Source organism: Lepus europaeus, chromosome 1 (assembly GCF_033115175.1).
Source record: "Lepus europaeus isolate LE1 chromosome 1, mLepTim1.pri, whole genome shotgun sequence".
NCBI classification, from domain to species: Eukaryota; Metazoa; Chordata; class Mammalia; order Lagomorpha; family Leporidae; genus Lepus; species Lepus europaeus.
In genome coordinates, this window is record NC_084827.1 from 65,755,396 (window position 1) to 65,781,323 (window position 25,928).

General features: G+C 52.8%; 2 protein-coding genes across 5 annotated transcripts in view; one reads left to right on the plus strand and one right to left on the minus strand.

Annotated features, from left to right (window-relative positions):
• The first annotated feature begins 14,820 nt into the window (after window positions 1-14,820).
• LOC133753718 (uncharacterized) lies at window positions 14,821-17,409 on the plus strand. The gene is made up of 3 exons (XM_062184433.1): window positions 14,821-14,905; window positions 15,223-16,109; window positions 17,069-17,409. The coding sequence occupies exons 2-3, from the start codon at window positions 15,553-15,555 to the stop codon at window positions 17,145-17,147; spliced, it is 636 nt and encodes a 211-aa protein (XP_062040417.1). The 5' UTR covers window positions 14,821-14,905; window positions 15,223-15,552; the 3' UTR covers window positions 17,148-17,409.
• The window catches only part of EPB41L5 (erythrocyte membrane protein band 4.1 like 5), a 116,326-nt gene continuing 105,297 nt past the window's right edge, over window positions 14,900-25,928 (minus strand). For 3 of the 4 annotated variants that reach the window (XM_062184301.1, XM_062184082.1, XM_062184156.1), the window contains exons 22-25: window positions 24,167-24,241; window positions 21,952-21,993; window positions 21,504-21,634; window positions 14,900-15,057 (exon numbers count right to left, since the gene is read on the minus strand). In XM_062184301.1, coding sequence (XP_062040285.1) covers window positions 14,991-15,057; window positions 21,504-21,634; window positions 21,952-21,993; window positions 24,167-24,241 — 315 coding nt within the window. In that variant the 3' untranslated portion in view covers window positions 14,900-14,990. The remainder of the gene's footprint in view (window positions 15,058-21,503; window positions 21,635-21,951; window positions 21,994-24,166; window positions 24,242-25,928) is intronic. The other variant, XM_062184235.1, reaches the window with a different exon arrangement.

Here is a 25,928-nt window from a genome sequence, read left to right on the forward strand (position 1 = left end):
GGCCGTGTGCATATGTATTTTTTTTAAGATTTATGTATTTACTTGAAAGTCAGAGTTACACAGAGAGAAGAGGAGAGGCAGAGAGAGAGAGAGAGAGAGAGAGAGAGAGAGAGAGAGAGAGGTCTTCCATCCGCTGGTTCACTCCCCAGATGGCCACAACGGCCAGAGCTGAGCCGATCCGAAGCCAGGAGCCAGGAGCTTCTTCCAGTCTCCCACAAGGGTGCAGAGGCCCAAGGACTTGGGCCATCTTCTACTGCTTTTCCAGGCCACAGCAGAGAGCTGGGTCGGAAGTGGAGCAGCCAGGACTTGAACCAGTGCCCATATGGGATGCTGGCACTGCAGGCGGTGGCTTTACCTGCTGTGCCACAGCGCCAGCCCCACATATAGTCTTTAGAGAAATGTCTGTTTGAGCCTTTTGTGCACGTTTTAATCAAGTTGCTCAGGCTGTTGGGTTTTAGTTCTTCTACATTCTGGATATTAATCCCTTATCAAATACATGCTTTGCCTACACTTTATCCTGTTCTATATGTTCCCTGAAGTTTCTGAAAACGTCCTTTCATGAACAGGCACTTTTAGCTTTGATGAAGTCCAGTTTTTCGTTTGTTACTCAGGCTTTTGAAGCCACATGAGAGAACCCATTGCCACGCCCGGTGATTTAGCCCTGTACTTTCTTCTCCGAGTTTCAGAGTCTGGATCTTACACATACGTCGTTCACCCACTTTGAGTCAACGTTGGTGACTAGCGCAGGGGCGGCTCCGAGTTCATTCTTCGGAAGCAGAAATCCGACTGTCACAGCACCACGCGTCGCAGACTCCTGTTCCCCCTGCCCAGTGGTCTTGGAAGCCCCGTCAACAGTCAGTGGGTACAGGGGTGGGCGTTGGCCTAGCAGTGGAAACACTGCATCTGTCAGAGTGCCTGGGTTTGCTCTCTGGTACCCTTTCCCGTTCGTTAGCTTACAATCAATGTGCACACTTTGACTTCTGATTGTAGTTTTTCATGTCTTGTCATTTTTTCCTTAGTATGACTGAAAGTTTATCAGGCTGGCGCCGTGGCTTAACAGGCTAATCCTCCACCTTGCGGCGCCAGTACACCGGGTTCTAGTCCTGGTCGGGGCGCCGGATTCTATCCCGGTTGCCCCTCTTCCAGGCCAGCTCTCTGCTATGGCCCGGGAAGGCAGTGGAGGACGGCCCAAGTCCTTGGGCCCTGCACCGCATGGGAGACCAGGAGAAGCACCTGGCTCCTGGCTTCGGATCAGCGCGAAGCGCCGGCCACTGCAGCCATTGGAGGGTGAACCAATGGCAAAAAGGAAGACCTTTCTCTCTGTCTCTCTCTCTCACTATCCACTCTGCCTGTCCAAAAAAAAAAAAAAAAAAGAAAGAAAGAAAGTTTATCAATTTGTCGCTAGCTTCAAAGAACCAACTTTCAGTTTTGTTGCTTCTATTGGTTTTCTATTTTCCATTATATTGATCTCTAATCTCTAGCATTTCCTCTGCCCTACAGACTTCGGGTTTACTTTTCTAAGGGATTCTGATTTCCCTGGGGATTTCTTTTCTTTTTTTTTTTTTTTTGACAGGTAGAGTGGACAGTGAGAGAGAGAGAGACAGAAAGGTCTTCCTTCCATTGGTTCACCCCCCAATGGCTGCTGCAGCTGGCGCACCGCACTGATCCGAAGCCAGGAGCTTCTCCTGGTCTCCCAGGGCCCAAGGACCTGGGCCATCCTCCACTGCACTCCCTGGCCACAGCAGAGAGCTGGCCTAGAAGAGGAGCAACCAGGAAAGAATCCGGTGCCCCGACTGGGACTAGAACCCAGGGTGCCGGCGCCACAGGCAGAGGATTAGCCTATTGAGCCACGGCGCCCACCGTGATTTCTTCTTTGACCATTGGTCATTCAAGAATGTTTGTCTAATTCCCACATATTTCTGCATTTTCAGTTTTCCTCTATCACGGATGCTAGGTTCATCCCGTGTGGTCAGAGAATGTGTGATTGGTATGATTTCAGTATTGATTCCCATGTATTGAGGCTTGCTTTGGTGTCTGTCTTGAGCAGTTTGGGCTGCTGTCACAAAGTACTGTAGACTGGGTGGCTTGTTATCAGCAGGAAGGTCTCACAGTTCTGGGTGCTGGGAAGTCCAAGATTGGGGTACAGACATGGTCAGACTCTGGTGTGGGCTCTCTTCCGAGCTGGAGGCTGCTTATAACCTCACATCGTGGGAAACAGGGCTTGTGAGCTCTCTGGTCTCTTCTAACAGGGGCACTAAGCCTATTTTTGAGGGCTCCACCTTCACAACCGAATTACTCCCCAAGGCCCCGCCTCTAAAAGGCCCCCACCTCCCAGAGGCCCCACCTGTGATGGTTCACACTAGAATTAAGGTTTCAACATATGGATCTGGGTGGGGTGCAAACATCGAATGGATTGCATGGCCTGATACCTATGCGGTCCACCCTGGAGAACATTCCATGTGCACGTGCAAAGAGTGTGTGTTCTGCTCTTGTTGAGTGGCATGTTCTGTGGGGGTAAGATCTATCACATTGGCCAGCGCCGCAGCTCACTAGGCTAATCCTCCACCTGCAGCGCCGGTACTCCGGGTTCTAGTTCCGGTTGGGGTGCTGGTTCTGTCCCGGTTGCTCCTCTTCCAGTCCAGCTCTCTGCTGTGGCCCAGGAGTGCAGTGGAGGATGGCCCGAGTGCTTGGGCCCTGCACCCGCATGGGAGACCAGGAGGAAGCACCTGGCTCCTAGCTTCGGATCAGCACAGTGCGCCGGCCATAGCGGCCATTTTGGGGGTGAACCGACGGAAGGAAGACCTTTCTTTCTGTCTCTCTCTCTCTGTCTAACTATGCCTGTCAAAAAAAAAAAAAAAGATCTATCACATTGTTCAAGTGCTCTATTTCCTGCCTGGTGTTCCTACCAGCTAGTCTACCTGTTATTGAAGTATTTAATTCCTCAACTATTATTGTAGAATTCTTCTTCTCTCTTTTAATCTGTCAATTTTTTTCCAAATATTTTGGGGGTTTTGGTACACATGTGTTTATATTTATTACACATTCTTGATGAGTTGACCATTATCATAATACATAATGTGTTTCTTTGTCATGATATTTTTCACTTAAAGTCAATAATTTCTGACCATGGTATGACCTCTCTCACCTCTTCTCTCTTTTGGTTACTATTTGCATGGAATATCCTTTTCGATCATTTCAATTTCAATCTCTTTGTGTCTTTGGATTTAAAGTGGGTTTCTTTCTGACAGCATATGCTTAGATCACATGTATTTTATCCATCCTGCTGATCTCTGCCATGTAATTAGAAAGATTAAGGCATTTACATTTAGAGTAATGACACAGAAGCAGGGATTTCTGCCTTGCTGTCTTCGCAGGGGGATGTCCTACTGTGCTTGCATGCTTCACTCCCTGCACTACTGCCTTCTTTCGTGTTTAGTAGACTACTTGTAGTGGACAATTCAATTCCCTTCTTATTTTCTTTTTGTGCAATTTTCAGATATTTTCTTTGTCATGATCATAAGGGTTACATTTAATATTCTAAATTTATAAAAATATTTTAAAATGGATACCAACTTCACCTAACCAGCATACAGAAAATCACCTTTTACACAACTCTGTCAGGCGGAGGAGCCGAGCCCCAGTCAGGCCCCCTGATGGGGGACGTGGCTGTCTCTAGCAGTCACTTAACAAACTGCTGTGCTGACTGCCCACTCCTTCCCCTTGGCTTTGTTATTGATGGTGCTTATTTAAACCTTGTTAAACTCATGCTCTCATCTCATGGATTTTTTGGTAGATTCCTGGGACTGTCCATCGGTGATCAGGCTGCCCATGAAGGCACACCGCTGTACTTTGCTGCACCTAGCCCGATGGCCTGCAGTGCTGTGAGGAACAGAAGGGGCGGAGCAGATGTTGCTGGTCACTCGGGGAAAGCACTGGGTGCTTCATCCTAAGCATGACTTTCGTTGCCTGTGGGAATGCCGCCAACACCCTATCAGGCTAAGGAAGCTCCTTTCCATTCTGAGTTTCCTGAGAATTTTGCTGCCGAATGGATGCTGAAGTTTGTCTAAAGTGTGTCTTGCTTTTACCAAGATGATCAAGTAATTGGTTTTCCTTTAGTTGATTGGCAAGGGTGAACCATATTGATTGACTTTAAAATGTTAAACAAGACATGCATTCAGGGATAAAGCCAACCTCGTGTCCTTTTAAAGGTATTATTGGATCCAAGTTGCTTCATGTGTGCCAGGAATCTGTGCATCTATGCTTACATTATTTTGTACTTTTTCTTGTAAAATCTTTGTCAAATTTTGGTATCAGGGAAACACTGGCCTCGTAGAATAAGTAGGGTTAAGAAGAATAAGTAGGAATAGTATTCTCTTCTTCATTTTCTTGGGAGAGTTGTGTCAACTGGGAATTACGTCTTTCTTAAGTGCTACTTAAAATCCTCCCACGAGGCCATCTGCACCTGTAGTTTTCTTTCTGGGAAGATACTTAATTATGAATTCATTTTCTTTCATAGCTATTGGAATACTCAAGTTATGTTTTTTCTAGAATGAGCTTTGGTTATTTGTATTTTCAAAGAAGTTGCTACTGTTGTCAAATTTATTGGTATTTAGTTGTTTATAATATTCCTTTATGAGCCTTATAAGATCTGTTGATTCTCAGGACTGACATTGTGAGGTCAAAGGTAAAGCTTCTGTCTGCAATGCTGGCATCCCATATGGGTGCTGGCTGGAGTCCTGGCTGCTCCACTTCTTTTTTAAAAATTTTTAAAATTTATTTGACAGATAGAGTTAGACAGTGAGAGAGAGACAGAGAGACAGAGAGAAAGGTCTTCCTTGCGTTGGTTCACCCCCCGACCCCCAAATGGCCGCTACAGACAGAGCTACGCTGATCTAAAGCCAGGAGCCAGGTGCTTCCTCCTGGTCTCCCATGTGGGTGCAGGTGCCCAAGCACTTGGGCCATCCTCCACTGCCTTCCTGGGCCACAGCAGAGAGCTGGACTGGAAGAGGAGCAACTGGGACTAGAACCTGGTGCCCATATGGTGGAGGATTAACCAAGTGAGCCACGGCACCGGTCCCTGCTCCACTTCTGATCCAGCTCCCTGCTAATGCTCCTGGGAAGGCAGGATAGGACAGCCCAAGTGCTTGGGCCTCTGCGCCCACATGGGAGACCCTGATGAAGCTCCTAGCTCCTGGCTTCGGCCTGGCCCAGCCCCTCGCCGTTGCAGCCATTTGGGGAGTGAACCAGCAGATGGAGGATCAACCTCACTGTTCCTCCCTCCCCCTCTCTCTGTAAACTGTTACACAGAGAGAAGAGAGGCAGAGAGAGAGGTCGAGACAGAGAGAGAGGTCTTGGGCCATCCTCTACTGCTCTCCCAGGCCATAGCAGCGAGCCGGATCGGAAGAGGAGCAGCCAGGTCTTGAACCGGTGCCCATATGGGATGCCAGCACTTCAGGCAAGGACGTTAACCCGCTGTACCACAGCACTGGCCCCAAATACATAAATCTTAAAAAAAAATCTGTTGGTGCTGCTGTGATAGCATCTCTTACTCATGACATTGGTAACTAATTTATTTTCCTTATCTAACTCACGGGGAGTTTACCACTTTCATTGGGTTTCTCAAAGAACTCTCCTGTGGCTACTTTATGAACTTTCTCTTTTCTTTTTCACCGATTCCTGCCCTTCAGTTTGTCTTTCTTCTCCTTCTCTGAGGTCCGATCGCTTTCTCCTCTTGCTGATTTTGAAGGGTGTAAGCGGAGTGCCGAGTTGAGACCTTGTTTTTCTAACCTAAGTGTTTATGCTGCACACTTATTTCCCTGTACTGCTACAGCTACAACGAGCAGTTTGTGAGATGTTGTGTTCCTGTAGTCCTTCAGTTCCAATAGCTAAATGCCCCTCTTGATCTCTTCTTTGATCAGTAAGTCTTTTAGAAGGAGGCATGTAGCTGACAAATACCTGAGGATGTTCCAGATCGCTTCCTGTTGTTGACGTCTAGTTTGATTCCATCATAGGTAATATGCTTTGTACGATCTGAGTCTTTTTAAATTCATTGAGACTTTTCAATGCACAGAATATGATCAGTCCTGGTGAATTTTCAGCGTGTATTTGAAACTCAGTGCGTTCTACTGCTCTTGGATGGAGGATTTTATAAATGTCCCTTAGGTCAGTTTGATTGAGAGTGTTAGTCATGCTATCACATCTTTATAGATTTTCTGTATATTTCTTTTTAAAAAATATTTTATTTATTTGAAAGTCAGAGTTATGAGGCAGGGGAGGAAGAGAGAGAGGGAGAGGGAGAGAGGGAGAGAGAGAGAGAGAGAGGTCTTCCTTCGGCTGGTTCACTCCCCAAATGGCTGCAAGGGTTGGAGCTGGGCTGATCCAAAGCCAGGAACCAGGAGCTTCTTCCAGGTATCCCACGTGGGTGCAGGGGCCCAAGCACTTGGAGCGTCCTCCAATGTTTCCCAGGTGCATTAGCAGAGAGCTGGATCAGAAGTGGAGCAGCTGGGACACTACACTTGTTTGCTTTTGTACCATCGGTGTAAATGTCAACACAGTGACAAGAAATACATTTCAATACTATCTAGGGATAGTTTTGACCTCCCAGACTGCCAGCTTCCCAGGGCTGAACTGAGAAAACCTGTAGACTGGAGCCTCCCAAATCCAGGGACCGAACTGTTCTCTCAATGTCTTCCCAGCGAGTCTCTAGTGGGGGTCTGGGCTCCCGCTAGAAATGCAATCCATGGCTGCTGGCTTAACGGTTGATGTCCTTGTGATGCTACGTTGTAGTGAACAGTACCTGGCTGAAGGCTCTGGCATTTGGGAAGTTCATGGCAACAGCTCAGGAAATGCACATCAAAACCAGAAAAAGATATCACAAGAAAAGAAAACCACAGACAAATATCCCTTATGAATATTGATGCAGGGGCTCGCGCCATGGCGCAGGTTAATCCTCCACCTGCGGCACTGGCATCCCCTATGGGCGCCAGTTCTAGTCCTGGCTGCTCCTCTTCCGATCCAGCTCTCTGCTTTGGCCTGTGAAAGCAGTAGAAGATGGCCCAAGGGCTTGGGCCCCCGCACCTGTGTGGGAGACCCGGAAGAAGCTCCTGGCTCCTGGCTTCTGGCTTCAGATCAGCATAGCTCCAGCTGTTGCGGCCAACTGGGGAGTGAACCAGCGGATGGAAGACTCTCTCTCTCTCTCTCTCCTCTCTCTGTGTAACTCTGACTTTCAAATAAATAAATCTTAAAAAAAAATACATGGCCCTTTACCTACAACAAACACAAAAATTCCCTCAACATGGATCGAAGATCTGAACATAAGCGCTAGTCCCCAAACCCGGAAGCAACCTAACGGAAAGTTCCCTCACACCGGCTTTGGCAATGACTTGGGGGGGGGGGGTGTAGAACTCCAAAAGCACAGGCAAATACATACATTGAGAAAAAATTGGACTTGATCCAAAGTAAAGATTTTACCCCCCAACAGTGTGAAAATGAATCCTATGGAATGGGAGAAAATATTTGCAAGTCACACATCTGAGACGGGATTCATAGCAGGGGTGTAAAGAACTCCTAAAATTCAACCATAACCAAAATAAAGTGTTCCAATGGACATCCATAGTCCCTCAAGGAAAGATGACAAACAGCCAAGTAGCACCCAAGAAGAGGCAGCGCCACCGAGCACAGACAAGTGCTAAGACCAGCCCCGATGAGAGGGCGCCTCTGGGCTTAGGGTGGGCACTGTGGATGCTGGAGCCTCGGCCCTGCTGCCCGTGGGGCGCCCAGCGGTGCAGTGCTGCACAAGGCAGCTTGGTGGTCCCCTCACCCCACCCCAAGTGAAGCAGAGTTAGGATCCCACCCAGCGATGCCAGTTCTGTACCCTCAAGCCCTGGAAGCAGGGTCTTGAAGAGATGTTCGGCTTCCGATGTCCGCAGTGGCATCACTGGCGACAGCCACCCACGCGCCCATCAGCCAGGGAAGGGATCAACCAAATGTCCTCTCCCCAGAGCCTGGAATAGTTTTCAGCCTAAAAAATAAGGAGGCTCTGCCACAGACGATGCCGGGGGGGAACCTTGAAAGCCGAATCCACCAGACATCAGAGAGCAAACAGTGGAAGTCCACGGAGAGGAGGAGCCAGGAGCCAGGGTGAGCAGAAAGGGGGTTCCCCGGGCCCGGGGCGCTGATGCTGAGCGGGTGAAGTTCTGGAGACTGTGGGAGGCACACCTCCGAGCTGGCGCTGGGTGCCACTCCACAGCATCCTTAAAGAGGGCCAAGTCCGTGTCCCGTATATTTTATCACAGCGTTGAAGAGCGCCTGGGAGGCCACAGGACAAGGGCAGACCCGGAACTCCAAGTCCCTTGTGGCTCTTTCCACCTCCTCGTGGCCACAGAAACACCCAGGGGAGGGGCCAGGAGCCTGGGCAGGCGGGGAGTGGGGTAGCACGTGTGCACCACTGCTCTGGGTGCGGCACCCGGGGGAACCGTGGTCATATGGTGATCAGGCCACGGGGGAAAGGCAGGGTCAAAGCGTGGGGGACAGGCCCGGCCGCACTGTCTGGGATACCATCAGAGAGACTGCGTGGAGGCGCCAGAGAGCGGGGCTGCACCTGCCTGCCTCTAGCAAGGGCCCGCCCAGAAGGCTCCACCTCCTCCCACCTCAGCAGCAGGTGCCTGATGCTCCACCCACTGCTCTCCGGGGCTCCAGAGAAGCCCCTCCTCCGCAGGATGTGCCCCAGGACAGGGGCTCCCTCCTGGTGCTCCCCTCCATCCCACAGCTCCGTGGCGCCAGGGCTCAGCCCGGGAGGAGGCCGGCGTGCGCAGCGCCCTCTCCGGCCTTGGGTGGTGGAGGCGGGGCTCCGGGACGCTGCCCGCGACTTTCCTGGGAACAGCGTCACCTCGTGGTGAACGCTCCTCACTGCAAGGCTGGCGCGTCTGTAACATGGGTACCAGGCACCATTCCGGATCGCAGTACCCGCGTTCAATCCCTGCCTCCTGACTCCGGCTTCTTGCCAGTGCAGACCCCGGAGAGGGCGGTTACAGCTCAAGAAGCTGGGGCCCGGTCACCCACGTAGGAGACCTGGGTTGGGTTCCTGGCTCCCGACTTCTCAGTGCAGCCTCTGGAGTGAACCAGATGAGGGCTCTTTTCCTACTTATCCGTCTCAGGCTCTGGCTCGCTGGCTCTCAAAATAAAAAAAGAAAACTTGCGGGAAGCGGAATTAAAATCTAAGTTTGGGGCCAGTGTTGTGGTGCAGTGGCTTAAGCCACTGCCTGCAATGTCCCATCATCCCATGAGCGCTGGGTGGAGTCCTGGGCCCCAGGGACAGGTGGCAGGAAAGGCATTCCACGTGGTGCTTAAGCCTGTGGTGGTTCCCTAACTCAAGAAGGGCAGTGCCCAGAGGAGCAGCCTCGGTGGCCCCTCCGCACCCCATGGCACGGTCCTGAGGGATGCACTCCCCTCCCACGTGTGTGGTTCCTGCGACCAGTACCGCACAGGACGGGGACACACGCTGCAGAGAACTCCTCAATTGAGACCCATGGAAGGGGCACAGTGCCCACCAAAAACCAACTCCTGCGTTTGGCTCAAGGAAAGACCCCAAGGTCCAGCCTGGGACTCCCGCTCCGCAGCCAGGGCTCCCCAAGGTCCAGCCTGGGACTCCCGCTCCACAGCCAGGGCTCCGGCTCATGTCGTGTGTGTACTCGCGCCTTCCACATGCTGGCATGTTAGGTCACCGATCCCGGGCCTGAAGGAGCTTGGTTTTTGCTTCCCTCATGTCCATTCTTCCCCTCCCAGTGCAGGTGGCAGGGGAGAGATGATGCCAGGGGTGGAGCTGGGGATGATACAGCCCATGGTGGAGGTAGGTGGCGCCCATCACACACATAACTGGACACAGAGGGTGTCCAACCGCCAGCTGCTGACTGCACCCACCGCTCAGAGACCCACTGCCCCTTGGGATGCAGAAGGGCTGCAGAACCTCCAAACCGGGTTCATCGCCCATGGTGCAGCCAGTCCATCTCTGACACCGGCGGGGAAGAGAGGTGTTTTTGCAAAGCCCAGCAAGGAAGAGCACGCGTAGCTACCCCCAAGGGTCTCAGACTCCGGGGGTTGGGACCAGGCATCTATCTCACAGACTGCAGCTGGGGTTGACAGGTGCGCGCTCAGTCGACGCTGGCCGCTCTGCTGGGAATTTGATGATGATAAAGGGGCTGTTGGGCTGTTTGCGCTGGCTGGGGGTTTCCATCTTAGCAATACCCTCCAGACAAGAACGTGACATCTAACGTCAAGATATTACCTACGGGTACAGAGGGGATAAATGGCCTCCAGTCTTGTAACCCACAACCCCAGCGGGGCTGGCTGGAAGTAATGCCCCCCCACTCCACCCTGAGTCAGGGGGCTCATTTTTTTTTTTAAAGACTTACTTATCTAAGAGGCAGATTTGAGGGCAGGGGGAGAAATGGAGAGAGATCTTCCACCCACTGGTTCACCTCCTAAATGGCCACACGGCCAGGCCGAAGCCAGGAGCCAGGAGGTTCTTCCAGGTCTCCCACGTGAGTGCAGGGGCCCAAGCACTTGGGCTGTCTTCCACTGCCTTCCCAGGCACATGAGCAGGGAGCTGGATCAGAAGAGGGGCAGCGGGTACTCAAACCAGCGCCCATATGGGATGCCGGCATTGATTGCAGGCAGCAGCTTTACCTGCTACACCATGGCGCCGGTGCCAGGGGCTCATCTCAGTTAACGGGCTGGGTCGCCGGCATCACAGTAAGGGGCAACACTATGCTGAGGGAGGGCAACTGGGAAGGCCCACAGCACAGGCGTTCCGGAGGGCCTCAGTCCCCGAGGCACGGCTCTCCCCATGCACCTGCCTGGCCACACGTTGCCAGCTTCCCTCTGGGGATTGTGGGAGCCCAGGAACCCAGCAAGAAACTCAGGTCGTCTGAGACAGACTTCCTCTAGGTCCCGGGCCTCAACTGCCTCTCCACCCCCGGGACCTGGCCAGGGGCAGAGGCCTTGCCTGATGGAGAGATCTAGAAGGTTCTGCCTGTCACCTCATGCTATCTGGCTTCTGTGTGGGGCAGGTGTCAGCCAGGGAACCCGCAGCTCGGGTCAGACAGGGCAGTAGTGTCACTCTGGCTCTCCAGGGTGCTCCAGGCGCCAGCCCTGCCTGGCATTCAAAGACCTCCTTCCCTGGGCCCGTGCCAACGTCAAGGCCAAGGTGTCTCCAGGGCAGGGAGGCGGTGTACACAACACGCGCCGGTGCAGAGGCCCCGGGGTGGCCGGCCACCAGGGACATGGTCTCCTCCCTCCCTGGGCCCCGCCAGGACAAGACAGAGCTCCAGGGAGTGCAGGCTGTGCCTGCCAGACACGCGGTCCATGCTGTCTCCCTCTGCCTCCCCGCGGGGCCAGAGCAACCCTTCCCCCCTTGCACAAGGAGACGCTCCGCCTAAGCCAGACTGGCGCTCAGTCCTCACTGCCAACACATTCCTTCCAGGAGACGGGTCCTGCTTGGTTTCCAGCCCAGTGCAGCGTCTCCCCCTCTAGGTGGAGGGTGGGAGGGAGAGGGAAGGGGTTTCCCCAGCTGCTGTGCACCTGTGCCAGGCCGGAGTCCTGGGCAGCGCTGTGTGGGGAGCGGGCGCGGAGGCGACCCCTGACTACTCTGTGGGCCACAGCGACACTCACATCTTGCGTTCCCGCAGGCGATGGTCCCGGACACAGGCTGTGGAAGATCACGCAGGTTTCCTAGGTGTGAAGCAGTGGCCCGAGCTGCCTCTACTGCACCCCGCTGATGTGACTGCTGTGCCTTCCGGGGTGACGCTGGGGTGTGACCTCTGTAAACGTCTCCACTCCCACCTGCGCACACGCGGCTTGCAGTGCACTGAGCGCCGCCGCTTCCACCCACGCCCCCACTTGGCCCCACAGGGCCAGCAGGCAGGTGCCACGCATCTGAGAACCACACAGAACCGCTCGTGGGAACAGGAATGTGTCACACGCGGGTTTATTCGAGTGGGGCCACAGCTAGAATTCTCAGTGCACAAACAACTCGTGGTTTCCAGTACAAGCAGTCACACAACAGGGGAGGTGGCGCGCCATCAGTGCACTTGACAGAGAAGTAAATGACACTTTGAAAGTGACTGTGCAGCTCTGCACGTACACAAAGTAAACAGAGCAGTCAGCGAAGTCCCCACGGCAGCCGGGACATGCAAAGCGGGGGGCGGGCTGTGGGGTCTGTGCCACAGAAGCCGCTCAGAGGAGCAGAAACCCTGAGATCACTGCCCTGAGCCACCAACAGGGTGGCGACAGACACACGGGACAGTCTCGAAAGCACAGCTCCTTGCTTCCGAGGCTAACGTGTAGCAAATGTTTCCAGTGTTCTTTTGGTCACTCAAGAAGTGTTTCGATCTTTGAGGGGGGAAAAAGGCCACCTAACCTAGAAATTTCCATCTGTCCACCTGCAGCAGCCTTGGGTTTCTAAGCAGCCACCTTGCTCACTGGACGCTGGGCTCCCAGCTCTGAGGTGACTGCTGTAGCTGCCACCCCTGCAAGCGAGGCCGTGGCACCTCCAATGACAAGGTGACACCTGCCTTCCAACCACTCTGCCCGGCTGGGCTCAGCAGCCGCTGCGTGGAGGCGCCCACGTGTGCATGCCTCTCCGCGCCAGGCTGCAGTCTGCCTCTGGCCTTCTCCAGAACAGGTGTGCAGAGCCTGCTATGTACGGAGCTGAGAACGTACCTTCTCAACACCCTTACTGAGACCACCACAGCACGTTCCCGAGCGAGCCCTCTGCTAGCAGGGGTTTCGAGGGCGCCGCGGAGCGTTCCCTCGGGGACCTTGCTAAGAGACAGAGCTAGGACTGAGGAGTAGAGAAGAACCTGGTTCTAAGCGCCCGTGCCAACCCTTTCCTGGCAGCACTGCAGATCGGACCCATCAGAGCCCCCAGGCCCAGTGCCCCAGCTGCCTGCTCCCCAGCGGCACCCTCACCTGGCCCACTCACAGGCATCGGTTCCCCTCCTCTCCCTGCCGCAGGCACAGGCCGTCTCCCCACCCACTCGGCAGCCCTGGTGACAGTGCCAGCAGCAGCTGGGACAGGCACCGTGCACCTGCCAGGCAGCTCATGTGTCAGGGTGAACTCATCCCTCGAGGATCCCCTTCCACGGTTTCCAGTTCATGCCAGGATGGCAGACAAAATGTCTTTGGCCTGAGATTCAAATGAATTTTAACCCAAGTCCCCGTCGGTAACTGACTGGCAAGAATCCAGGGACCTGAAGACAAAGGTTCCGGAGTATCTTCCACTGCTTCATTCCTAGGTTGTACAAAGTGTGACACAGGCACCGTGCTGCCTCCTAGACCGGATGGCAAACAGCCACCTCCCAGACTGCAGGATACTGGCAACGGGAGGCCCAGCCCCTGGCCCCAGGCATCAGCCTCCGCTGCAAGACAATGTGTTTTACAAATAAGAACTGGCAGTGGCTCCACCACTGAGACCCAGAGGCTGGGCGTGCTGGCGGAGGGCAGCAGCCACCTGCTCTCCTCAGCCTGTTCCGTGCAGGAGCGGCTCCCTGCGCCCTGTGCCCTGTGAGAGACCGGAACTCCTGAGCTCTCCCGGCACGCCCAAGCATGCGATGGCGCGACAGGAGCCCAGGCCACCCCGAACCACACCGTGTCGCAGGTCATCAAGCTGGCGGTGGCACAAGCTTGCACTCGCCCACACACACGGTCCAGTGGCTTCTGCCTAACTGGGGCCCTGGCGTGACTTTACCCCCACGGCTCCAGGCCACCCCTGCTCCCCATGCCCATGGAGGCTTCCCTCGTTCACTGCCAAGTTTGAGCTGAAATCGTGCAGACGCTGCGTGCGACAGCACACACGGACGTCTCTACTCTTTTCTCTAGGAAGAGCACGCACATGAGCATCCGCAGTGTTTCTTTTTGTACTAGCCGACTGCAACAGGACAGGTGTAGAGGGAAGCTTTACACGGACCCAAACGTGCTGCCACAATGCAAGACCCTTCAGTGTGCTGCGTGGACTTGTCCACCTGCCGGGCACCCCCCCCACAATCCTCTCACCCACCGCCACTCCCTGCGTCTGGCCTGTTTCAGTTTTGCTCACTTTTGGTCAGTGTGCAAGCTCTCAATTCACCCAGTTCCTATGGACAGGACATGTGCCTTCGTCCAAACAGGCATGGACTTGGGGCTCTGCAGGGCTGCGCCTTCTTGTTCCCTGTCCCTGGGCGTCCTGTGCTCCCCTGCTGGCTGGGGGATGGTGGGAGCTGCAGGAAACACCCAGATCTGATCAGCGATCCAGCCCTCGGGCCACACAGCCACAGGACCCGCGTGTGGTACACGGGACAGCTCACTGCTCTGTGGTTCCTGTCGGGTGTACCTGACTTTGACGTAAACTGGGAGGATTCAGATAACCAGCCCAGTAAGTTCAAAGTACAAGAGACTGAAAAACAAAAACAAACAAAAGAAAACCCTGTATACTAAACCTTTCTTTAGTAATCACTGGGGAACAAACACAACATCCGGTTTTAAATCTACCTACACAGTATGCACATTAGTTTCCTAATTCCTGACTCCAGGTGATGCATGGAAACAATACAACTTCCCAGCAGGCGTTCAGACCTAGGCCCTGGCCCTGCCACCGCACAGCAAAGCCTCCACGGAGAGACGGCCTCAGGCAGCTGTTGTGAGCAGCTGCAGCCGCTAGAGGGAGCTACGAGGCTGGAGGAAACTGCAGGGAAAGCAGTGTCCCTGTCCCAGTCCCAGGGAGTCGCAACTTTGACAACACTGCATAGTCCAGGACCAGAGGCCCTCACTGGGCGGCTGTGCAGTGTACCCAGCCCTTGCAGTGGGACGGAAAAGGCAGCTCTCTGTTTTCCACGGAGGTGAAGTCAAATCTAGGCAGAGATCCATGTTACAGGTACAGGGTAAGCTCCTGAGTCCAACGGGTTCCAGGACGGAGTGCGGGCAGGGGAGGCTTCCGGTCGCAGCGGGGCGGGCAGTCCTCAGAGCTCCGTGGTCAGTAAACACTTGGGCTTCAAGGCGGCCTCTTCTGCCAGGGAGGGGGCGGAACTGAAAGGAGGAGACGGCGGTTACTGGGCTACCGGGTGCAACCGGGAGCGGGGGTGACGGGGTGGGGTGGCTCATGCCAGAGCATGATGAGTGGGGGTGCAGGAACGAGGCGTTCCATCGGAGGGAACTTTCTGGATGACTGGTGCTTGCTTCACCCTGAAACAGCATGTGAAGCCACCACTCTCACACTTCCTGGGGTGAAATGTGCCACACCTACAGCCCACGGCTTCCAGGGAGGCATGGTCAGGAGCACGGTGCTGGGCAAGTGCTTGGGGAACGCCAGGGGGAGCGAGCAGGGCTGCCCTGGGTCCGCCCACTGCCCCTGGGTTGCCGACAGCCGGCCCGAGCTCCCATACCGGCGAATCCACGCTGCTCCGACTCTGCTGGTGAAGTTCGTGTCCGGGCCCGAGAGATGGCTGCACGGAGGGCAGTCACTCGTCCCACCACTCTCCATTCCTGCTACACAGTCAAACCCTTCCCACGGGTCTGGAGCCCATGCGGGAATTCCCTCCCCCAACAGCTGGACAGCTGGACGGCAGCACCTGCCAGGGCGTCCCGAGGAAGGCTGCCTGGGGAGTATTTCAGAGAAACTGCGGCTCCAAACACCCTCGTTCTCCGCTCATGTGTCCCCAACAGTCCACCTCAATGTCAGGTTCCAGCTGCAAAGTGATCTCCCCGGGGGATTCTGAAGGCACGCCCCTGTCCCCTAGCAGCTGCCCCAGAGTCTGCACCTCTCTCAGCACCAGCCCCGTGTGCACGTGTGTACGTGCACATGTGCGACCTTGTCCCCCCTGGCTGTCACAACGCACCTGCCTCGGGGTGGTCTGGTTACCCTCTCTGCTGGGTGCTCAGCCCCATTACTCCACAAGTGTGAGCTCTGCTCTGGGAACTCCTGACCTGGGGAGTGTCCTTGAATCAGAGTCCCAGACAGGACTGCGAATGCTGATGCTACCTGCCCTCAGGCCCCGGTCTCCCAGCCTCCCTCCCTCAGCAGCTGAATGGAGGGAGTGGCACAGCCGGACCTCCAAGATGCCAATCACCAGACCCATGAGGTAGGTCATTTGCTTCCCCAACAGATCATGCCAGGATTTCTCCTAGGGGAATTCCAGGTCTGGGCAGGGGAATTCCAACTCCCACCTGCATGTGGCTCCCAGGGGCGGAGCCACCTGGCCTTGGTAAAAATCCCCAGAGGACGGCACCACTGCTGTAAGAAGCTCAGACATGGGCTGAATATGTAACAGACACCGACTGTGTCTTCAACCAGCCCCCATGCACGCAGCTCTCCCTGGCCTCTGTTCCCCATTCCTGACTTCCCCTTGCTTGCAGCCTCCTTAGAAACCCCCAGAGTGGGCCGACACTGTGGTGTAGCAGGTAAGGCCGCCACCTGTGATGCAGGCATCCTACAGGTGCCGCTTCAAGACTCAGGCTGCTCCACTTCCCAGCCAGCTCCCTCCTAATGCGCCTGGGAAAAGCAGTGGAGGATGACCCAAGTGCTTGGGCCCTGCCACCCACATGGGAGACCTTGCTGGAGTGCCAGGCTCTGGCTTCAGCCTGGCCCAGCCTTGGGCGTTGCAGCCATTTGGAGAGTGAACCAGTGGATGGAAGCTCTTCCTCTTTGTAACCCTACCTTTCAAAAAGAAATAAACCTTTAAAGAGAGAAACCCCAGAGCAGGCGAAGTTCTTGACCCGGAAAGTGTGCCGTGACCCTCCTCTGTGGATGGGTTACTTTCCTCTGCCCCAAACCTCGTGCCCGTTGTGACTGGCACTGCGGACAGGGACTGAGCTGTCGGTGCCCCCGTCCCCTCCACGGCCTCTGCCCTTCTTTCTGATCTCAGATACCGGACTTCCCAGGCCAATCGTCCAGTTTCCTTATTCTTCTCTCCGTTTTCATCTTTCAGCTCTCCTTTTTGGGAGACCACCTCAACCTTATTTTCCACACATTCTCTGAATATTATTTTTAACACAGTGCATGTTTTTTTTTTCCACTCCCACTTACGGTCTTCACACTTAGACACCATCATCTGATGGAGAGTTCTGCTGCCACGCTGCCTTCGTCTGCTCCTTGTCTCTCATCTCACCCACACGCCTAACCTCTGGCACTTCTCACACTCACCAGAGAAGCGCAGGATGCCACCCGGAAGCTGCAGAGGCAGGGGCCAAACTCTCCCACCACTGGGCCCCTGGGCAGCCAGCAAATTCCCCTGGGGTCCACAGATGCTAGGAGCTGCAAGCCTTCTCCCTGGCTGGCTGGTTCTCCAGAGAAGCAGCCTCCAAGTTGCTCACCGAGCCGTCTGCTTGGCCAGCGGTACTCAGGAAGCGGGGTACACGGAGGAAGGCTGGAAGTCTCAGCCTTCTTTGAGGTAAGCTCCTTGTCAGTTCAGAACCTTACTCCAAGTGGTAACTTCCAAACCCAGCCCTCCCCAGCCTGGCTCCCCCAGAGGGAGACGGGGACTGCAGTAGCGGGGTGGGGGCGGGGCGGCCTGCGGTGAGCCTGGCTTGCTTTGTGTCCACTCCACCCCTTTTCAGGCTTAGCATTTACCTTGCTCCACTCTGCTCAGTCACTCACCACTTGTCATTTAGATGCTTTCAAGACCTGTGGAGGTCTCTCAACTGCTGTTGTCTTGGTTCCTGTTCTTTGTCCTTGGGGATTTTATGCCTTTTTAAAAAATTTTTATTTATTTGAGAGGCAGAGATATAGACAGAGGGAGAGACAAAGAGGTTGGTTTTCCATCATTGGTTCCCTCCCCAAATGGCCACAACAGCTGGAGCTAAGCTGATCCGAAGCCAAGAGCCAGGAGTTTCCTCTGAGTCCCCCACGCAGGTGCAGGGGCCCAAGCACTTGGGCCATCTTCTACTAATTTCCCAGGCCATAGCAGAGAGCTGGATCGGAAGTGGAGTAGCCAAGACTAGAACTGGCACCCATATGGGATGCTAGCCCTGCAAGCAGAGGCTTTACCTGCTATGTCACAGCGCCGGCGATGATTTTATAACTCTAAAGTAAAGCATCAAACAGAACAAGACAAACTAAACCTGAGTCTATGAAAATGATACTGAGTTATCATTTAAAAAATAATAATTGGGGGCTGGCACTGTGGCATAGCAGGAAAAGCCACCGTCTATGGTGCCATCATCCCATATGGGCACCAGTTCAAGTCCTGGCTGCTCCACTCCTGATCCAGTTCCCTGATAATATGCCTGGGAAAGCAGCAGAAGATGGCTCACGTCCTTGGGCCCCTCTCCCACCTAGAAGAAGCTACAGGCTCCTGGCTTTGGCCTGGCCCAGCCCTGGCCATTGCAGCCATTTGAGGAGTGAACCAGTGGATGGAAGACCTCTTTCTCTCTCCTTGTTTCTCTGTAATTCTGCCTGTTAAATACAAAAATAAATCTTTAAATACACACACACACACACACACAAAGCACAAAGTTGAGCTGATGTCTTGCTGACTTCTGCGAACAGCTTTGTCGTCAGCATGCAGAACAGGGAAGAGAACACTAGTCATACTCTGAACGCCTTTGAGTCACTGCCTCCCGTCAAGGGTGACGTCAGAGCTCTGTGCTTCTCTTTGAACTGGATTTTCCCCACCCCTGTTCCTTGAAGATGACCCCAGTGACTCCCACCTCCTGGTGTCCACACTCTGGCCAGATCTCCTCCCCTAGAGTACGGGCAGGACCTGTGACTTGCTTAACCAATACAATACACAAAGGCACAGGAAGTCATTTCTGTGATGAGACTACACAGGACTGTGACCTCTGTCTTGCGAGAAGACTCTACTGCCGTTTCAGTTAGCACACTGGGCAAGGCGAGCCATGAGGCTGCACAGGCCCAGGTGATAAGGACCGAGGGTAACCTCTGTCCCACAGTCCTGGCTAATTCCCAGGCTGGGGCCCAAGCCCTGCCAACAGCCATGACCAGAGACCCTCCCTCCGACTGGGCCTTGAGAACCTGGCCACTGCCCCACCTGACAGAAGCCTGTGAGGACCCTGGCATACAGGACCCCGTCAGCCGCGGCACCGGCCAATAAATAAAATCTTTAAAAATTTTTTTTGCCTATTTCAAGATCACAAGGATGTTCCCCAATACACCCTTCTAAAAGCTTTATTATTAGAGGTCTGATATTTAGACTGCAACCCCCCAGAATGGATTTTTGAAGATGGTATGAGCTTGGGTCAAGATGAATTTTTTCACTGAGTTGTAACAGCATCATTTTTTAAAAATGTAATCTCTGAGTTAAATTAGTATTTCCCCCAAATTGTCTTTTTTTTTTTTTTTTTTAAGGATTTTATTTGAGAGGCAGAGTTACAAACAGAGAGGTCAAGACAGAGAGAAAGGTCTTCCATCCACTGGTTCACTCCCCAAATGGCTGCAATGGCCAGAGCTGGGCTGATCCGAAGCCAGGACCTTCTTCCAAGACTCCTACGTGGGTGCAGGGACCCAAAGACTTGGGCCATCTTCTACTGCTTTCCCAGGCCATAGCAGAGAGCTGGATAGGAAGAGGAGCAGCCGGGACATAAACTGGTGCCCATATGGGATGCCGGCATTGCAAGCGGAGGCTTAGTCTGCTACAGCACAGTGCCAGCCCCAACAGCAGCTTGACAGAATCACTTTTTAGTGTGAGCTGTATCAGAGTTAAGAAGGATGTGTTCAAAACTGCTACAGACTTTACAAATAAATGTTATAATTATTTTTAAAAAGATTAAAATGTTAGGGACTGGCATTGTGGTGCAGTGCGTTAAGCCGCCACCTGTGATACTGGCATCCCATGAATACCAGTTCAAGTCCCCGCTGCTCCACTTCTAATCTACCTCTCCACTGATGAGCATGGGAAAGCAGCAGCAGGTGGCACCTACATGCAAGACTCAGATGTAGTTCCAGGCACCTGGCTTTGGTCTGGCCCAACCTCAGCTATTGCAGCCATTTGGGGAGTAAGCCAATTAGATAGAAAATCTCTCTCTGTCTTTCCCTCTGTCTCTTTAACTCTGCCTTTCAAATAAGTAAATAAATCTTAAAAAAAAAAAAAAAGGAAAATTTGCACATGGACAACTAACTTGCCCAGCTGATTTCCTGAAAGGCCACTGTCTCCTGTTACACTACCACCTTTCCATAAACCAGGTCACTGTACATGTGTGGCTCTGTCTCTGGACTCTGCTCCACTGACTCACTTCACTTTTAACCTCATGAAATCCTTAATATCACTTGTGTGGGTTTGGGGGAGGAAGGGTCACAAGCTCTTTCTGCATCTGTAATTATTAATCTGGAAGTCCTCAAGCGCATGTTGTGTAAATGCAGTCATGCCCTACCTGGTCCTCTACGTGGCAATGACTAAGTACACGCATGCTTAGGAAAAGAACTCATTACATTTGTATGAGGAGCTGTGCGGCCAGTGTGAGCTTCCCACACCTGCCTGGTTCCCTGCTGTCTTCAATGGCAGAAAACAATCCATGCCCAGAACGGAACACACGTTCAGGAAGTGTTGGCTGAGTAAGTAATGATGCGGCTGGAAAGACCGTGGCGATAAGAGGACAGTTCTAAAACCACACTATGAATTTCTTCTACGTTAATCATCTCCGACCATTTTCTTTGTTTCTCATTAGGAAATAATCTACTTCAATTAGCACACATTCTGCACCCCCGGAGGCGGTGAGAACCAGCAATGATCACCAGGAGCAATGTCAAGGGAGTGGTGAGGGCAGCCGCGGGCCTTCCTGAAGCAGGCACCGCTGAGGTCCCAGCCACCAAGAGCTGGAGGACCACAGCTAGCAAAGCTCCTCTGAGGGCCGGATGCTCGGTCTGGAAGTCAGGACGCTGGTTAGGAGCCCTGCCTCCCGCATCAGAGGGCCTGGGTTCAGTCCCCAGCTCTGGCTCCCTGCATCCTGCTGATGCAGACCCTGGAGGCAGCTGGCATGGCTCAAATGACCAGGCCCCTGCTGCCCTCGTGGGAGACCTGGACTGAGGTCCTGGCTCCTGGAACTCCCAAGCATTGCAGGCATCTGGGGAGTGACCCAGGAGATGGGAGCTCGGACTTCAAAATAAATAAATAGTAACTTAAAAAAACACCTTTTGAGTCCAGTTTCTGTGGCAAGAAGTATGTTGAAATGAGCTCGTCACAGGTTTCAGTAAAGTGATCTCAGGGCCGCACCTTTACTCTGTGCCTCTTCACCCATGGGCACCACACTCAGAGGTGTCGCGGAAGCCATGACCCTAACATGGTCCCAGGACGCATACAACACCTTAACACAAGCCTGTTCCTATCTCCACCTGGCAAAGACCTCGCAAACAAACTCCAGCAAGGCCACCAAGGAAAACACCCACCACACCAAATACAAGCACAGGAAGAGTTATGTAATTAAGTTCAATAAGGGAGAACTGACACTGCTGCCTGCGATCCGTTTCCATTCCGTCTCCTCCCCGAAGATGCCCAAGAACTTCCACTGCGCAGCAGCCTCACCTGATGACGGCGTCCACGGAGAACGGCGCTGGGGCAGAGATCAGCGAGAGTCCGTCTTTTTTGCCGGCTCCCTCCTTCCCCGCCAGGGACGCTCCACAGCCCACGAGGCCGTTGGAAATGGCATTGCTCTGCTGGGGACGGGAACACACAGGTCAGCAGTGGGGCTCCAGGTCAGCTTCACTAGTGACCACGCAGGACAGAAGATGGTTTGGAGGGTCAAGGTTGATTTTTATTTTTGGAAATGTTCCTCACTCAGATTTCTGTTTTTGTGGTCAGCATTCTTAAGCATCCAACTGAAAAGTGTGGTCACTAGTGGGAAGCTTGTGTGCTGACAGAGCTTAGATAATCACACCCCTGTTGGAAAGGGGAGCAAGACCTTTGTGATCCATTAGCCCTCACTCTGAAAGGGAAACCGGAAGGAAAAAGATGCCAAGTATCGTGAACTTACAGGGATAATCCACCGGGGGGTGATCGTGGACGCTGAAGATACCTAAAACAAATTGCAGACATGAATTTCCTTTTGGGGGAGCCAGATTTATTTCCACAATTATAACGCTTTCTGCTACAGTGAAACGCACCGTGGGTGCTGATGTCCATTTCTGAATCCTAGACCCTTTCTGGGAAGGCACACTGTGTCTCGGCACAGTAAACCTGTCCTAATTTAAGGGTCTCTTTAATCTGCAAATTCAGTACTCGGAAACGCTATGACTACTTCAGTTTGTTAAACAGGACTTCTCCTTCCCCACACCTCCTAGTCTCACATTTTACTTTCTGAAATTTCAGTTAATTACAAATGATCCTTGCTTCCGGCTGGCATCCTGGAAAATGGGCTGTGATCAATCCAGGGGCACGGCACAAAGACAGGCCCAAGTGCAACACCTGGCCACACCCCGGGCCGTGTGACAGCAGCCAGAGGACACCTCACTGAGCCGGACTCCCAGCCTCTGTAAGCGTCTAGTCTTCTAGACTTCACTTCTATGTGCAGGGTTATGACCTCGTTAGCCTCCTCCCCTTTATGGAAACTGAGGCTAGTCCTTGCACTGGTGGCCTTAGATACTGCTAAAATTTTAAAGAAAAAATTAATATGTCAGGATCTTCCTAAGTTAGATAACCATCCAAAGAATAAAAATATAAAGTATAACGTTCCTTCCAATATTAGGAATATGTGCATTAACGGTAGGAAATAGAGAAGTATGGTAAATAATAAACAAAATGGTTTAGTGGCAGGTGCCGCAGCTCAATAGGCTAATCCTCCGCCTTGTGGTGCCGGCACACCGGGTTCTAGTCCCGGTCGGGGCACCAGATTCTGTCCCGGTTCCCCCTCTTCCAGGCCAGCCCTCTGCTGTGGCCAGGGAGTGCAGTGGAGGATGGCCCAAGTGCTTGGGCCCTGCACCCCATGGGAGACCAGGAGAAGCACCTGGCTCCTGGCTTCGGATCAGCGCGGTGCACCGGCTGCAGCATGCCGGCCGCAGCGGCCATTGGAGAGTGAACCAACGGCAAAAGGAAGACCTTTCTCTCTGTCTCTCTCTCTCTCTCTCACACTAACTCTGCCTGTCAAAAAAATTAAAAAAAAATTTTTTTAAATGGTTTAGCAGAAGTAAATCCTAGAATAACCATAATTACAATAGACATAAATGGGTTGAACTCAGAGGATGGACTCTAAAACATGACTTGTCAAAAGACAGCCTAGCAAGTCATGCTGTAAATTTTTTAAAAAAATCAAATATGCCCTTATTGTCTTAATTCTTTTTTTTTTTTTAAGATTTATTTATTTGAAAGAGTTACAAAGAGAGGTAGAGAGAGAGAGAGAGAGAGAGAGAGGTCTTCCATCCGCTGGTTCACTCCCCAGATGGCCGCAACGGCAGGAGCAGCGCCAATCTGAAGCCAGGAGCCAGGAGCTTCCTCCGGGTCTCCCACATGGGTGCAGGGGCCCAAGGACTTGGGCCATCTTCCACTGTTATCCCAGGCCATAGCAGAGAGCTGGATCGGAAGAGGAGCAGCCAGGACTAGAACCGGCGCCCATATGGGATGCCGGTGCTTCAGGCCAGGGCTTTAACCTGCTGCACCACAGTGGCAGCCCCATGTCTTAATTCTTAAAAGCTGATTTACCGCCATGTTTTCTCTCATTTCATTTAATATGGTATTGCATTACATATAGGCTTACAATGGCATCTTATTTCTATTCAGTGATGTACAAATTCAAAGTGACACAGAAAGGCAACGCTAAGTGGTTACTGAAATATAAATGAGGGGCTGGCGCTGTGGCATAGTGGGCTAAGCCACCTGTAGGGCCGGCATCCCATATGGGCACCAATTCATGTCCTAGCTGCGTCTCTTCGTATCCAGCTCTCTGCTATGGCCTGGGAAAGCAGTGAAGATGGCCCAAGTCCTTGGGCTCCTGCACCCACATAGGAGACCCAGAAGAAGCTCCTGGCTCCTGCCTTCAGATTGGCCCAGCTCTGGCTGTTGCAGCCATTCGGAAGTGAACCAGCAGAAAGCAGACCTTTCTGTCTCTCCCTCTCTCTGTAACTCTGGCTCACAAATAAAATAAATAAAAAATCTTTTAAAAAAAGGAAAGAAAAAAAGGAAAACTCTGGAATGCAGCAGGCGTGTTTTTCAAAACAGAGCTGCATTCCCACTCCGCCGTGCCGAAGCACACTCACCTGCGGTGTGACGGCGCGGTCAGTGAGATTCTCCGTCAGAGACAGGAGCAAGGCGTCCAGCTCGTCTGTGGCCTCCTAGGGAAGTCAAGGCAACTGCATTTAAGTGGCTCGTTTGTCATCACTGAGTTCTCCCCTGTCCTCTCACTGGTCATGTGGACCCGGGCCTTTACACAAGCAGGGAATCCAGGAACCTGGCTGTAAATGATTCCACTTCTGCACAAGGGCACCAAGGTTACCCCTGGGCTCAAACAGGAAGTGGCAGGTGAGTTTTCACACCGCTGGTCCCTTTGCTGAGACAACGCAGGCAGGGGTAAGACTGCCATGGCTCCTAACTTTCAGACTAGAGGAGAGTGCCAAAAGGCTTGGCCCAGGAACTGGCGGATAAAGGAGAAGCCTGAACTCCCAGTGCTTCTCTATCTAGATGGCGGCATCGCCGTTGATATGAACTCTTCCTCAGTAAGTGGCAATTGATAATTTCCGTTTAACTAGTATTTGAAACACCTTACAAAGGGCCCTGGTCTGTACTGCATTGTGAGTGTTTAAAGAAGGAATAGGAAGAATTGAAAAACAACAAGATTCTAATCTAGCAATAAGAAAAAAAAAAAAGGAACTAGGATGCAGTATGTAAGAAAAAAGCCCCTTCATTTGTACATCTTGACTTTGACCTTCAGGCCTTGAGGCCTTGGTGAACCTTCCGTTGGTATTTCAGCATGCAAGTTAATTTTCATCACATCCATGACAGAACGCTCTCTCTCCTCTCCACATCCTCCTCTTTGTCTGCCCCACCCCTCCCACCTTGCTGCCTGGGAGAGCACACGACCACCACAACACACACTACACTTCTGTACCCCACTTTAGACTCATTCTTAGCAGGGGCTCAAGCACTTGAGCCACGATCTGCTGTCTCCCAGAAGTCATTAGCAGGAAGCTGGATCAGAAGCAGAGTAGTCAGGACTTGAACTGGCACTTTGATCTGGGATGTAGGTGTCCTAAGGCCATGGTTAGCCTACTGTGCCACAATACCATGCTATCATGTGGTCTGGGGTGTACCATATATGCAATAAATCTTTGAGCCACATATCCTTCTAAAGACATTTCACATGCACTTGTGACTTCCAATGACTAGTCAAAGATGTCTCTATGCCTCGGATGATCACTGACGTCATAAAAAAAGAGTGTTAATTGTTAAAGGAACAACAGTAGTCACTGTGCACTTGCTCCCCAGGCAGGACCTCTGTCCCTATTGAATTGTAATATGAGAATCAACTGCAAACTCTCTCCCCAAACTGTACTATGTTGTGTGTGGATGTGGGTGAAATTGTTGAAGTCTATGATTAGCATAGAGTTGGTCCTCTGTATATAAAGTCATACTAAAAATGATCCATAATGAAGAAGGAGATGGAAGAGGGAGAGGGAGGTGGAGTGGGAGTGGGGAGGGGCATGGGGGAAACAACAACTATATTCCTAAAGTTGTATCTATATAAAAATACATTCATTAAATAAGAATGAAAAAAAAGCTAAGCTAAGGCCGGCGCCGTGGCTCAACAGGCTAATCCTCCGCCTTGCGGCGCCGGCACACCGGGTTCTAGTCCCGGTCGGGGCACCGATCCTGTCCCGGTTGCCCCTCTTCCAGGCCAGCTCTCTGCTGTGGCCAGGGAGTGCAGTGGAGGATGGCCCAAGTCCTTGGGCTCTGCACCCCATGGGAGACCAGGATAAGCACCTGGCTCCTGCCATCGGAACAGCGTGGTGTGCCGGCCGCAGC

What these genes read in the sequence shown, in the direction of transcription:
- LOC133753718 (XM_062184433.1), top strand. Translation starts at nt 15,553, where the DNA reads ATGCGGGAATTCCCTCCCCCAACAGCTGGACAGCTGGACGGCAGCACC. An exon ending in CCAATCACCAGACCCATGAG is followed by an intron (nt 16,110 to 17,068) that starts GTAGGTCATTTG and finishes CTTCACACTTAG; the next exon opens with ACACCATCATCTGATGGAGA.